General features: G+C 40.3%; 1 protein-coding gene across 1 annotated transcript in view; it reads right to left on the bottom strand.

Annotated features, from left to right (window-relative positions):
* TTC39B (tetratricopeptide repeat domain 39B) overlaps positions 1-14,581 on the bottom strand; it is a 61,392-nt gene extending 46,811 nt beyond the window's left edge. Inside the window, exon 1 of the mRNA XM_083351457.1 lies at positions 14,390-14,581. Coding sequence (XP_083207583.1) covers positions 14,390-14,446 — 57 coding nt within the window. The 5' untranslated portion in view covers positions 14,447-14,581. The remainder of the gene's footprint in view (positions 1-14,389) is intronic.
* Between the last annotated feature and the right edge of the window lie 1,281 nt (positions 14,582-15,862).

The following is a 15,862-nucleotide window of genomic DNA, read 5'->3' as shown; positions in this document are numbered from 1 at the left end:
CGTTCTAGAGATTGTAGATTGCCTGAATGTTAAATAAAATTCACTCACAGCCTCTGCTGGATGGGAGCCATTCAGTCTTTTGTAAATCAATCAGCTGCTTTTTGCAGGGTAGCATCTGGCTTAAGGATAAGATAATTACTTTTTTTTTAAAATCCCCTTCTATTTGCTCTGCTATTTTATATGTGTAGGCTGTAAGTAATATTTGTGATTTATATGCATCTCTCCCTTAGTCGCAAGAACCCTGAGCACTTGTTTCTCACCCTTCTCTGCATGAGTCAACCATTACTATCGTTCTTCCTGAATATAAGGGTAATGTTGCCTGTGACTTCCCTGCTAGCTGCTTTTATGGCACACTTTGTACAGATATGTGTGTATTTTAACTGTTTGTCGTTTGTTTGGTTTTCAGTCAACTTCATGAAGGTCTCTTAAGGACTCCGGTTTGCTTTTGAATGGGGACCACATAAAAATACAGAAAACACCTCATCTTTTGGCCCCTCTGGTTCATTTAGAAAAAAAACACTTATAATCAAGAAATAATATCACATAATTTTCCATCCACCCAGTTTCTTGAAGAAAAATCATATCATAATCTTTAGAAAATGAAAGCATTCTCTATCTATGCATTTACCCATCCAACCAGCAATGTTCAAAGATAAACATTTAATTGTAAAATGTTTTCAAGTTTGTTTTTTGTTGACGAACCTATTTGGGATTTTGATCTGATGATTATTTTGTCTACTTTTTCTTCACAAAGCTGTTGTGTTGGAATATGATATATCTGTTGGCCTGTCATCCTTTATTCCTTTGAAGTTTTTGAACTATCTTCTAATCTTGTTCTATTAAATTTAAAATTCCTTGAGTATTTTCATAAACACAATTATTTTTAACCCCAGGAGTATCCTGTGCTTCCTTGAAGTTCAGTTTTAATTCGGGTTGCTTTGTTCTGTCCTAGTCTTATAAACTCCTGCACTCTTTGTCTTCATTATCTTATTCATCTCAGCTAGCAGTGGATTTTATGGTGTTCTGCAAATCATTGGCTGTTCTAGATTATGTCCATTTGGATAATTCCCTTCATGATCATTAGCAACTGTATATTGTTTTGCCAGACTTCTTTTTTTAGATAGCACACATGTTTTTGGAGGTTTACTTCTGTGTTAATGAGACTCTTTCCTCTGTTCTTTCACTACATCTAGCAGGATTATTATACCCACTTATGTTATATGCAGAACCTCAATTCTTTGTTATTTCCCATGTTAACAGGTTCACATTGCTTTTATAAACTTCACACGATGTATTGTTTTCAGTTTCTTATCCCTACACCTAAAGATTTATTTAACAAACTCTTTTTCTTCTTTACCAAATCAGGCATTGCTATAGATTCAAAGATCACGACTGTTCTGGCATTTATATAGTAGTAAAATAGATATTCAACTTTTATATTTTGCTGAGAGGTGAATTATATCTACAGATTGCATCACAGGAAAGTGGCAAACTCCCTTTTATTAAATCTGTAGATGCTAGTTAACTACCTGTCCAGGATATTTTAACTGGGATTCTTGATTGAGCATAGTATTGGGCACAATGGCCACCCCTTCCAAAATATATGATTTTTTAAAATTTATTTTTGCCTATAATCATTCTATTTTACATGCAAAATTATATACTATGCTACAAAAGGAACCTGTATATTGATTTACTGATTATGCAATTGATTACTGTCCATTGAATATTCTTCTTACTATCATTTTTGCTGTCCTCTGATTTCATAGGTAGGTCCTTACTGTGGAGTAACGATGGGAAAGCTTTCTCATATAAAGTCTGCTGTGGTAATATACAATCAGGTAATATTTTGCTTTTATTGCATTACTACATTGGTTCTGTTAAAATTGTTCCCATATATGCTCCAGAGTCCTTGATAGTGAAGCATTAATAAATTTCATAAAGAAATAAATGTGGCACCAGCTGCCTGCTGGACAAGCTGCATTATTTCTCTGCTCCTCTGGACAACCTGATGATAATTTTTAGCGCTTTTGGGGAATGCAGAGAAGTAAACAGCTAAGCAGTTCCTAACCTAATCTAAAACTGCTGCTGCCCTCCGCCCTGCTGCTACTTTAATTCCAGATGGCTTTATTGAAGAACTGTCCAGAATTGGAACTCAGAAGAGACTCATATTGCTCCTATAGCAGTTGCCATGCTTGATGGACTGATTACTGTAGGCTGTATGTTTGCCATCAGTACTGATTCAGTCAGTATCTTTTGTAGACTATTTCTTCACAATTTTATCCTCACAATTTCTCCCAAACTGCTAGACTGTTCCAACCAAATCATCAAGGTCAGCGGGCTTGCTGAAGTACAGCTCTTACTGCATCACACCACAGTACAAGAAAAGACAGAAGAAAAAAACACAATAACGATGCAACCTACACCTCAATTTTCAGTTTAAATCAGTTTCTATACTAGCGTACAGGTAGTCTTCGGCCTATGACCATAATGCAGCCTGCCCATTATGACCCTCACTCTCTCTCTCCCTAATGCAGCCATTAGCAAAGCATGCGGTGCCTCGGGGGTGAGGAAGGCTGAGAGATCTAGCGCAGACGGAGGCCACCTGCCTCGGGACACCCAACTCCTAATCCACACCCTGAGATACCCCATGCTCCATTTCCTGCCTCTTGGGATCCCCATAATCCTTGGGTCTGTTTCTTACCCAGTCCCCCGGGTCCCTGCAGGATTTTTTGCCCCCTACCAGGTCCTCACAGGGCTTGGTCTTCCTACTTACTCCTGTTTTATTTGTTATAAAGTAAAAATCAGTTCATGGCTGATTTGTGCATTAAGAGACATTCAACGGTTAATCCTAAATATTTTTGTTCAGATAGGTTTTTGAAGAAATTATAAGGAAAAACAAACACCTACCATTTCATTACCTAAAGTGAGATCATTTTGGAGGGAGGGGTTAACTTACCAGATATTCAAAAATATCACTGGAATATTTCATTGACTATATCTTGCCGGCCTGGACTGAGGGATTAGGATTTTAGATCTTAAATTTTAAAAATTTTAAATTTTAGAATGTGTTTATTGTTTAGGGCTATTTGATTTAATCTCATTTTAATTTTTATACATTGTGTGTTGTTTATAGCGTTTTAATTGCCCTGTACACCGCCCCGAGTCCCTTCGGAGAGGGGCGGTATATAAATCCAAATAAATAAATAAATAAATAATTGGAATAATTTAGCAGAGTATCAGGCTTTGTGAACCTGGCTGGAAAGTTTTATTTCCATTTTGATTATGGGAACCGCTAGGTTGACATATTGACATATACTAGAATGTGTGTTTTGTTTCCAGGATTATAAGCAGCTAGGCATGTTTCAGCCCTGTTGAATCACATACTGGATTTTGATATTGAGGCCCATGAATATTTAACTTTATGGAAGAACTCTACTTTAAAATTTGGGAACAAAATTTATGTTGGAAATTGTGCGTGGAATCTTGATATGTTATGCTTAATACCAATAATTGGGATCAGAATTTACAGCGTTAAATAATGCAGTCATAACGCACAATGCCACATGACTGCATTACCTAGTGATGGCAACTCTAGCAAACCCCACTGTTAAGTGAGGACCTCCTTGTGACTTCTCGCCTGTTTCTAACAAAGTCAATGGGGAAGCCAACAGGAAGTTACAAGTCTTGAGTGGCTTGTAAGCAGGCCAGTGATTGGGTAAGTGGCTGCCACAATGCAAACTTGAGTGCACAGGAAGTGGCAGCTACAGGCACAGAACGGTGTGCTGATGGCCAAGCAGGGATGGCTGCTTACCGGTGCAGGAGAACATGCAAGTAGCTAGACAGCCAGGCAGCTGTACTCTATGTAGTGTCTGGGAGGGCTGCTATGGGCAAGTGTGTGCTACAGAGCACAGGCAGGGAGGTGCTGCTGGTGTAAGGAGTAAGAGAAATCCAGGTAGCCAGGAGCAGGTGGCAGGAGAAACTTAAGGAGTCACTGTGTCACTTATGGCAGCGGCCCCAACCTTTTGGGCACCAGGGACTGGTTCCATAGAGAGAGGATTTTCTGCGGACTGGAGGGGGCACGGTTTTGCATGCTGCCTGCATCCTGCGGATGGGGCTTTCCTTCTTTCCGCAGCCCAGTTGCTGGCATACTGCAGACCAGTGCTGGTCCCTGGACTGGGGGTTGGGGACCACTGACTTATGGGGTGCTATAGGGCTCAACGGTCTCACTTCATTTAACCTTTACATGAAACTGCTGGATCGGCGTATCAGTATGTAGATGATACCCGACAAAGGAACTCAATCCTAGGCCAACCAAATGATGCTGCTGAGGTCGTGTCCCACTGTCTGGAGATTGTGTGGATATGGATAGGAAGAAACAGGCTCAATCCAGACAAAACTAAATGGCTGCAGAATGTTTAACATGCAGAAAAATCAAATGTCCTCAGAAAAACAGCCATATACAGTAAATCACTGAGAAACCCTATATTATAATACTGTTTATGGTACTCTTAAAACCAGTATGACACAATATTCCTTGTATTTGGCTTTTTTCACTGATATTTCTATTGGGATTTGTGATCTATAAGGATCGAATAGCATCTCCCTTACAAGACCAGCTAGCTACGTTACTTTTTTATTTTTACTAAAATAATAAAATTATGGTCCAATTTTATTCTTTGAGATATTACTTAGAAAATTTGAAATTTCATATATTGTATTTAAGATGCACTAGATAGGACTTTCTTTGGACATTTATATCTATTTATCTATCTTCCTAAGTTTAAAAATATTCTTTAAGAGCTGTCCACAGAGACCAACAAAGTGTCAATTTCAGCCAGTTCTCCATAGCTTCCAATTATTTTGCATCAAGCTGCTTTCAGTATACCAAAGAGAACCCCCTAATGGCCAATTAAATCAGCATGAAAGCTTCTTTGCAGCAATGAGATAGTATGCAATTGACAAGTCGATCTCTAGCATCCAGATTCCACCTTTAAAATATTTTGGAGCAATCTTCTCCAATATAGTGCCTTACAGATATTTTAAATTACATTCCCAGAGTTGAGAGGCAGCATGGTCAACATCTTGTAGTTCTGGGAATTATTGCTCACTACATGAGACTACCAAATTGGACAAAATTATGTTACTGTATCAAAGCACTTTTTTTCTTTGCAGATGGAATACAAAGATTTATTCCACTTCGTGTCAAAATTCTTGATCTGAAGAAGTGAACATATGAGCCTATTATTTTTTAGATTGATCCATTTCATAGGCCTGATATAAGAATAAAATAATATCACTTGAATGAAGAGGAAAATTATTATTATTATATTAAAGCTAATGTTTCCTTGCTAGCATTCTGAAATAGTTACCAATGAAAAATATTCAGCTCTTTTTAAGGTAGCATTTTTTGCCACATTTTTCTTTCTTCAGTTTCATTTCTCCTTCAAATATTTATCGCTGCCTTCCCTAAAAGTATAGGTGGGCGAACCAAAACAGCTGATATTAATTAATGAGGTTCAAGACTTCAAAGTAACTCCTGATGTTCTCCTTGAAAGTGATGGAGATGTACTGAAGCGCATGTTGTGTAAAGTAAATTGGCTTTGTTCTACTTTAGCATGGCTTGGAACTTGCACATGAGCCATTAGTGAACTGTTCCAAAATCAGACTCTCGTTATGTTTTTGCTATCACAATTACACTCTTCCACTTCATTCTGGCAATAATAGACAATTTGATTTCTATGGATTGGCAGACACTTGTCATTTTTCTGCTTCATTTCTCTTATATCCCATTACATCTTCCTCCTTAGAACTTCCAAAATGTGGCATTTCAGAGTGAACCTGACGCCCAAAACTCATTAACCTTGTCTGCATCAGTGATCATGATGGATTGTATCTACGAAGGGAAAGGTGGTATGAGGAACTACAATGAAGCGGATGTTTCTCAGGAAGGAGAGGGCACATGGGGGGGGAATGTGACATAGTATAATGGAATAACAGAGTTGAAAGACACCTAGTCCAACCCCCTGGTCAAGCAGGAGACACAAAGATGGATCAGAGACAGAAAGAGATTTAGAATGGCGACTCTCTAGAATCTCTCAGTGTGTGTGTGTGTGTGTGTGTGTGTGTGTGTGTGCATTAGGGTGAGAGTAATACAGGTTTAGTCTGGAAAGATTCTGCCTAAATATGAGCAAATAAAGAATTGAATTTTGGCTGTGGACTTTTCTACGTCATTCTTGGGCTGGGTGGGACAGTGATTGAAATACATACTTGGATATGTTATATTAAAAGACTTTCTCATAATCCAGTTGAAACTATTTGATCACTGTCCCAAAGGTGCTTTTTTCAAGAGCAACTGGACTTTCTTGTTTTCCTTTGAAGATGTTTCGCTTCTCACCCAAGAATCTTTTTGGATGCTCATGACGACAAAATTAAATTATCTACTAAAGGGCAACCAAGATCTACAAAAAAGATGAGCCTCTTGATAATTCTGGACTTTAAACAGTATGTAAAATTCAGCCTGTTATGCACTTCTATTTTTATGTCTATTTTTTATTACATTAAACGACAGCAGGAAAATGAACAGGTGTTTCTGCAATAGGATTAGTTAAGAAAATAATATCAGCAACATGACTTGTGTTAAAAAAAAGAAAAGAAACCGTGTGCTGTAAGTTTATACAGTATTATTTTGTTCTACAAAATCAAAACAAGGAGCTTTCTGTTTCCTTAGGTATCATGACCATTATCTGCCAGATGAATCAAGATCAGTCAAGATGGTAAAATCTAGCCAGATGCAGAAAACTTCACAGTAAGCATCGAGAACTGCAGTTTCCCAGAGAATGTGGGGGAATAATATATAATGCCACTGCTTATCAAATGTGTTACTTTTGTGGCGAGGTGGGAATACCTTGATGGGAGAAGTATACAGTCTTAGGAAAATGTTATCGTTTCCAACACCAACACCAACACCAAAAAAAGGGCATTTTAGACCAAATGCAAATCTGTCTGAACCATAAGAACACTTCCATTACAGGAATACATTATACTTCAGTCCTATGCCCATGCAAAGATATTTATTTATATAGTGGATACGTTTAACTATACGTCTAAATTCCAGAACAGTTACAGGCTGTCTGAAGATGAGAAAGGCAGGGTTATTGGTTTTCAGGTCATGTTTTTCCCTGATCAGATAACTATTCCTGAATTACTTTTCTTTCAGTTAAAGATTCCAGGTGCATATTAAGTTATATAAGGTCATGAACAATGCTGTAGTGTCCTTACACTGGAAAATAAACGATTACATAATACCCTTAAATAAACCTGAAAATAAATGCTAAGTAACCCAATATCACTGCAGTGCTCAATGAGTTGTGCAACTTCAGTTATATTATCTCTGTGAGAGAGTTTGTACTAAAATATTTTGCAAAAATGAGCTTCAGGATTTGGCGGTTAGCACTCCCTGTGTAGAATTATATACAACACAAAATACAACTTTTCCCCCCATAAAGCATCGTCTGTTCTGTGCATGCATTTTTTATTTGTATTTATATTTGCTGCCTTGGGTTACAAATAACTCAAGGCAGAAAACATACCTGTTCTGACCACTTTCTGCAGGGGGACGATTGAGAGCATCCTGTCATACAGCATCACAGTCTGGTTTGGAAGCATCACTGAGGATTTGCTGAAAAGATCATTGGCAGTTCCTTCCCTCCCATCCAGGACATATCACAGAAGCATTGCTTGAACAGGACCCGTAGGATTATCTGGGACACTACTCATCCTCTTCACAACCTGTTTTCCTTGTTACCTTCCGGGAGGAGGCTTCGTGGTATCCGTAGCAGAACATCCAGATTCAGCCATAGTTTCATTCCATACGGCATTAACCTTGTAAACTCCCAAGCTTCCTCCTTATATACTCAAAATGGACAGTATTTAATATTTTATTGTTATGCATATGTAGGGGTGTGGGCCTATACATATGTTGTATATGTAGTATGCTTTAGATGTGTGTCATGTATGTGTTTCACTTTGGGAGCGGGCAACTAAATTTCATTTTTGATGTGTGCCATTGTGCGCACAGTAAAAAATGACAATAAAGATGATCTTATCTTATATCCAACACACTTTCCTCCTATTTGGGCTGAGAGTGACTGGCCTGGCCCAAAGTCACCCAGCTGGCTTTCATGGCTAAGGAAAGACATGAACTCCTGGTCTCCTGCTTTGTAGCCAGGTACCTTAACTGCTAGACTAAACTTTCCAAATGGCAGTGCTGTTTAATTTATGTTAATTTCAATGCCTGTCTGAAGAACTAATTTCTCAATTCTTACATTAGTAATTCAGTTCTTCAGGATGGGAAAATGATTTCTCAACCCAACTACTATTTAAAATATGTTTCACAAAACTATTTATTAAGGCAACATTCATAGATCGGAGATATGGCCTAAACCTTTAAAACAAGGATAGACAACTTTTAGGGGCTTAGTATGCATTTAGCATTTTGAAAGGATGGGTCACTAGATTCAAATACTGGCTTATTATGGTGGATGTGGCCATTCACAAAACACCCATTTACTAAAAGACAAACTAATCTTGCAAAGAAGTGCAGTTCAGTACATTTGTAGTAATTCTAGCAGCTGCTAGATGGACCCCTTAAGTTAGTACATTTAGCCCACTACCGGTCTTCTTTTTATGCTAATAAACAGTTTAACATTGAACCAGGAATTAAACTAGATACTAAGGAGATATAACTATACATGGCTTTATGCATGGCTCTATTTCAGAATAAGGCCATGATCTGAAATAAATCTTCTGCTTGTTTTATCCAGCAGTTTTCTGTCAATCTTCAAATCAACACAAAAGTCTATAAAACTTGTTTTACGCAACATTTCTTGATTTGGATCAAGCAGTAAGTCATGACTGACAGGTTTGGAACAAGTCTAGTTCAACAGCAGTTGGAATTTTGAAAAAAAATGTTTATACATGGGTTAATCACAGTTACCTTGTTCATATAAAATAGGAAAATATGATTACCTGAAGCCTTGAACTGAAAGATCCCCAAAAGACAGGAAAACATGAAGCAAAAATATAGTACCTCAATTAGCACATAGCTTAGATAGTTGGAAATATTAACTAAAATCTCCCTTCGCCAATTCTTTCAGGAAAAAATGTTGAGTATTATCCTGCTTAAGCTATGCTTTAGAACATCCTGGAAACAAGCACACAATTGTTGGCCACAATAGACCAATATGGTGAGGTAGCAGGCCTGATAATAAATAGAGAAAAGACTAAAGTTTTGACAAAGAACTTAACAGAAAAACAGAAAACGCAACTTGCAAGAAAAACAAATCTTCAAATAGTTAAAAAAGTTAAGTACTTGGGAATTTACTTAACAGCAAGATGTATAACAGTAAAAGAGGACAACTATACAAAATTATTAAAACAAATAAAACTGGACTTAGAAAAGTGGAAAAATCTCCAATTGTCAATAATGGGGAGAATAGCTACAATTAAAATGAATATCTTACCGAAAATACTTTTTTTATTTCAAACTATTCTGGTAAAATTAGAAAAAGCCTTCTTTGATGAACTGAATACCATAATATTGAAATTTATTTGGCAAGGGGAAAAAGCACGAATTAAAGTGAAATTACTACAGGACGTTAGAGAAAGGGGAGGATTTGGACTCCCAGACTGGAAGTTATATTACCAAGCAGCTATCTTAACGTGGATTAAAGAATGGATAACACTTAAGAGACAAAAGGTTACTATACCTAGAGGGGCATGACCTGCAGATTGGCTGGCATGCCTTTCTGTGGTATGATAAGAATAAAGCGCATAGATATTTCCAGAACCATGCTATAAGAAACTCACTTCTCTTAGAATGAGAAAAAATAAAAGAAAAAAATTATATTAAGATACCTGAATGGCTTTCAACAATGGAAGCCTTTGCTTACCCAAACTTAATTACGGTAACTATGATAAACTTGTAACATATAAAGACTTACTGGACAATGAAGGAAGATTGAAATCTAGACAAGACTTACAACAACAAGGTATTGACCTATCATGGTGGCCATACCTACAAATCCAATCAAGATACGAAAAAGACGTGAAAACGACGGGGCTCTATAAGAAACAGACAGAACTTGATCTTACATTGCTAAAAACAGATGAAAAGCTGATTAAAAAACTTTATAGATTACTGCTTAACTTAAAGATGGAGGAGGAACAAGTTGAAGAAACAATGATAATATGGGCAAAAAATGTTGGACATACTATAGAGCTTGAAGAATGGGAAAAGTTATGGGACAGAAATATTAGATTAACCAAAGCTGTACCATATAAAGAAAATTTGTATAAAATGTTTTATAGATGGCACATGACACCAGTGGGACTAGCCAAAATGTTTAAAAATACTTCAAATGTCTGTTGGAAATGTAATCAAAGACCAGGTACTTATTATCATATATGGTGGTCATGTCCTAAAGCAAAAAGGGTTTGGCTTAAGATACATCTATGGTTGGAGAAGATGATTAAAAAACAAATAGAATTTAAACCAGAATTGTTTCTGTTAGGAATGATAGGCCCCAACTATGACAAGGAGAGCGGATACTTAATGTTACATGTATTGACAGCAGCGAGAATTATGTATGCCCAATATTGGAAAAATGAAAAGTTAGCGACTGAAGAAGTATTAATCAAGAAAATATTGGATTGTGCAGATTAACTTTAGAGATTAAAGAGAAAGAACTTTCAGTTTACTATAGAACTTGGAACAAATTTTATCAGCGGCTAGATAAGCGAGTTAAGAGAGAAAGGAATGTGATATGCAATTTTGAATTTATGTAAGAAAAATACTATATATTGAAAACTTAGTATTGTTTATGATAATCTATTATACCTACAATTGTTACTATTAGGTTTACTACTTTTATTTATATATATTTACCCAGACAATATGCTGTTTGCCAAATATTGAATGTTATTGGGGGAAACCCCAACCCCATCCCCAACCTTTCCTGTACCCTATCCCAAATTCCTATCCCATTACCCCCCTTTTTAACCTTATAAAAACTAATAAAAAATTTTTCAAAAAAAAGAACCTCCTCACTCCATCCCACCACAAACTAAGATAGATTCCAGTTTCATGATTAGTTATCCTAATTGTAATTATTAGATTTTATCACACCTTTATTATTAGGGTGAGGAACATACATAATAGTCCTTCTTCCTCCTGTTTTCCCCACAACTATCACCCTGTCAAGTAGACTGCGCTGAGAGTGTGTAATCCAAAATCATCCAGTCAGTTTTCATACTTAAGGCAGGACTACAACTCGCAGTCTCCTGATTCCTTGACCAACATCTTAATCATAGCACCAAACTGGTTCTCACACAGAGATATAGAAGTAGAATTAAGACTCAGGCAAGTTGGAAAAAGCTTCTATTAAGGCACACAAAGCTATAGCCTCATAAATTTGTCTACAGATGACACCAGATGAAGTGAGGTTTATGTTGTTTCTGGAAGAATGAGCACAGTACAGAACAAGTTACATTTTCTGGCAAATCCAACACATTTAAAAATAACGATCTTGTTTGACACTCTTTATATTCTCAAATGACATATCAGCACTAATATCTTTGTTTAATATAATACACTTCCTCTAAGCATAGTTTTTTCCTATGTGGTTATTCTCAAAACCAGTCAAAATAATATCAACCTTTAAAAAAAAGGGTAATAATAAAAAGTGAACCCTGAACATTTCCCTCAGCATTTGAAACAAAAAGTCACCCTTGAGTTCTACTTAGAGTAAAGGCTGTTTGGGGTACCACTGATACTCTGTTTAACCCAATTTCCCTTAAAATGAACAAAACAGCTGAATTGCTTTACTATAACAACCTCTGACTAACACAAAACATCTGAAAGACCTATTCCATTTCCTGTGATTTTCTTGTTGTAGATCAGGCATGTCGAATCTTGTTGTAGGTTAGGCACATTGAGCCCACAGGCCACATGTCACCCTGGACAGCTAGTAATGCAGTTCCACAAGATTGTAAACTTTTAACATTATGTGATTTATATACATTAACTATATTATATATTTTATATGCAGCTGAAGACAATTCCTCTTCACTCAATGCAGTCCAGGCAAACCAAAGTGTTGAATAGCTATGCAGATCATTATGTGCATAGAAGATTTCTTTCTTAGAAGATTTCTTTCTTAGATTATGCACATAGGTACCAGTAAATCATTATTACAGGATACATAATTGGGTTGACACAAATACAGCCTCTCTACAGGATGGTGAATGTTCCAATCCTGTTTATATGAGGAAATAAATACATTGTGGTCCCCTAAAAAAGGACATTATCGGTAGTTTACAAACAGCATGACTCCAGTATAAAACAGTACAGGTAGTCCTTGACTTACAACCATTCATTTAGTGACTGTTCAAAGTTACAACAGCGTTAAATAAGGTAACTTACAACCTTTGCAACATCCATATTGTCACATGATCCAAATTTGGATGCTTGGCAACCTGCATGTATTTATGACGGTTGCAGTGTCCTGGGGTCATGTGATCACCTTTTCTGACTTCTGACAAGCAAAGTCAGTGGAGAAGCCAGATTCACCTAATAACTGTGTTAGTAAAAAAAAACTGCAGTGATTCACTTCACAACTATGGCAAGAAAGATCATCAAATGGGGTAAGATTCATTATCTTACTTAGCAATGAAAATTTGGGGGTCAGTTGTGGTGGTAAGTCGAGGACCACCTGCATAAGCACAGAAAGTACTAAATGAACCAGCAATTGCAAGATAGTAGAGATATTGTGTTTATCTTTGGAGTGTACCACTTCACATCAAATATTACAGCATCAGCTCCAGTTTTCCGGATATTTTGCACTATGAAAAATAGTGACCTGCTTTCAGCATACAACAGATGTTAGAACTTAATTGTAAGCAAGGATTCTTTCTTTTTTTCTCTTTTTTCCCCCCTGGATTCCAATACTATTACGCTTGCTGAACAGATCAGGCAGGGCCAGGATAAGAAGAAAGTGAACTGCCTTTCATAAAACATATGATCAAAGGATGTGTGTATTTATCAGTTATCTCTATAATATGCAGGGCTTATTTTTCTCATAGAACGCTCAGAACGGAGTTCTGGAACCTTTTTTGGATGGAACCTTGTAGGGTAGGTGCAGTGTATGCCTCCCAGCATACACAAAGGACAGCACAGCAGGAGGCTGATGGTGCAGATCAGCAGAGGGACTGGACAGCTCCGGGCGATGATTGCTCACTCAGGATAAGCCTAATGAGTTAAGCTGTTGACAGCCCCAGGCATGGTCAGCCTGGTGGGAAGCCAGGATCTACACCCATTGTCACCTGCACTGGCAGGAAGCCCAGGTTTGAACTGATTGGATGCCATCCACCTGGGCAGGTAGAAATAGACACCAGGCTTCCCTGTTTCCCCAGTTCGTTCTGTTCAGAATAAACTCATCTTTACCCCAGCTCTGTGTCCGTCTCTATGTGAAGCACGCGACTTTACAGTAGGCAAGGCGGGTTGTATGACATGTATGAGTTCCGGCACCTTTTTCTTTTACCAAAAAAGCACTGATAATATGAAAGGACTTGTCAAAAATTCATACAAGTACATTTCCCCCCCCCCTCTCTCTCTCTCTCCCCTCCCCTGTGTATGTGTGTGTGTGTGTGTTGTGTGCACAGAGCAGAGGGGTGGGGTCGTTAACCCAGGGACGCAGGTGTGCCGTTAAAAAAAACAACAAAACCAAGTTCTCAAATGCCAACCTGACAGCAACCCACCTGTCAGCTTGGTTTAAAGGCGACCCTTCCCCTCTAACCTGGCAAGCCAGCAGCACCTGTCGGATACCCGGAAGCTAGCTAGCCGCTCGCTCCACCACCAGCGAGGCATCCCGGGAGGAGGAAAGCGCTGCCAGGTCAGGCCTGCCTCTCCATCCGCACCTGGCCCCAGATCGGACAGGAGCCCACCGGCGGCGATGACCCGCTGGGGACGGGGAAGAGGGGCCGAAGCTACTCCCCCTAGGGCAGGGGTCGGCAACCTCGGCTCTTTGATGACTCGTGGACTTCAACTCCCAGAATTCCTGAGCCAGCATAGCTGGCTCAGGAATTCTGGGAGTTGAAGTCCACGAGTCATCAAAGAGCCGAGGTTGCCGACCCCTGCCATAGGGAAACACTCTCCCACACACACACACCCTCCATCCGCCGTTGCGGGTATCACTCGGGGCTGGAGGAGGGCTTGACGCACGTCAGCACGCGCGACTCCCGGTTACCCCCTGCTCTTGCTTCCCTCTCCCCTCCGGCAAACTCAGCCGACCCCTTCCCTCCCTTTCGCCCCCCCCCCCGAGCGGCTTACCTCCTCGCCGCCGCCGCCGCCGCCCGATCCCCCGATTCCATTTCTGACACTCGCCATATTTCCCCCCGCCAGGGATTGTCCGCGCACAATCCGGGTGGAACGCAGCGGCTTTCCGAGGAGCGGCTCGCTTCCCGCGCTCTTAACCAGCGTCGGCGGACCGGCTTTCCTCCTCGACTGAAGCCACTCACTCACCCGCCGGCTCCCGGCGGCGTTCTAGCCGTCAAAGGGCGAGCCTTCTCATCTGCATATCTGGACCCGCCCCCCCGCCGCCGCCGCCGCCCCGCCCCTCCTCTCCCCCACCCCCCCCCCAAAAAAGCCTCTCATCTCTTTCCTGGCGGCTCTCGGGGCGGTGACGGCTCGCGCTCCTGTCGCGCGAGCGGAGCGCGCGGCTGTTTCTTTTTGCAAAAAAAAAAAAAAGAAAGAAAGAAAAAAAAAGCGCTCCGCGACTTGAAGGTTGCTGCACCCGTGGCGGAAGCGCTGTGAGGGGCGGGGGAGTTGTGGTTTGCGCAACCCCTTTGAGCGCTTTCGGGGCGGGGGGGGGGAATGGAGGGACGGCCGCCCGAGGTGCTGTTTCGTTGGATCGTCTCCTTCAAAGGATTTGGGGGGGGGGGGGAAACCAAAACCCCCCTCCACTGGGCGCTAAGCGCGGGTCTAAGCGTCTCTGAGTTCTAAGCTACCGGGTACTCCTCGACTTACGACCGCTTTTGAGCGCTCTCTCTCTCTCTCTCTCTCTCTCTCTCTCAGGTGTTAAAAGGAGTTCTGCTCCTCTTTGCGACGACCTCGAGTTCTAAGCTACCGGGTACTCCTCGACTTACGACCGCTTTTGAGCGCGCTCTCTCTCTCTCTCTCTCTCTCTCTCTCTCTCTCTCTCTCTCTCTCTCTCTCTCTCTCTCTCTCTCTCTCAGGTGTTAAAAGGAGTTCTGCTCCTCTTTGCGACGACCTCGAGTTCTAAGCTACCGGGTACTCCTCGACTTACGACCGCTTTTGAGCGCTCTCTCTCTCTCTCTCTCTCTCTCTCTCTCTCTCTCTCTCTCTCAGGTGTTAAAAGGAGTTCTGCTCCTCTTTGCGACGACCTCGAGTTCTAAGCTACCGGGTACTCCTCGACTTACGACCGCTTTTGAGCGCTCTCTCTCTCTCTCTCTCTCTCTCTCTCTCTCTCTCTCTCTCTCTCTCTCTCTCTCAGGTGTTAAAAGGAGTTCTGCTCCTCTTTACGACGACCTCGAGTTCTAAGCTACCGGGTACTCCTCGACTTACGACCGCTTTTGAGCGCTCTCTCTCTCTCTCTCTCTCTCTCTCTCTCTCTCTCTCTCTCTCTCTCTCTCTGGCAGGTGTTAAAAGGAGTTCTGCTCCTCTTTGCGACGACCTCGAGTTCTAAGCTACCGGGTACTCCTCGACTTACGACCGCTTTTGAGCGCTCTCTCTCTCTCTCTCTCTCTCTCTCTCTCTCTCTCTCTCTCTCTCTCTCTCTCTCAG

The sequence above is a fragment of the Vipera ursinii genome (assembly GCF_947247035.1).
Source record: "Vipera ursinii genome assembly, chromosome: 2".
Classification (NCBI taxonomy): domain Eukaryota; kingdom Metazoa; phylum Chordata; class Lepidosauria; order Squamata; family Viperidae; genus Vipera; species Vipera ursinii.
Note: the sequence above shows the minus strand (reverse complement) of the source record. Positions and strands in the feature narration are given on the sequence as shown.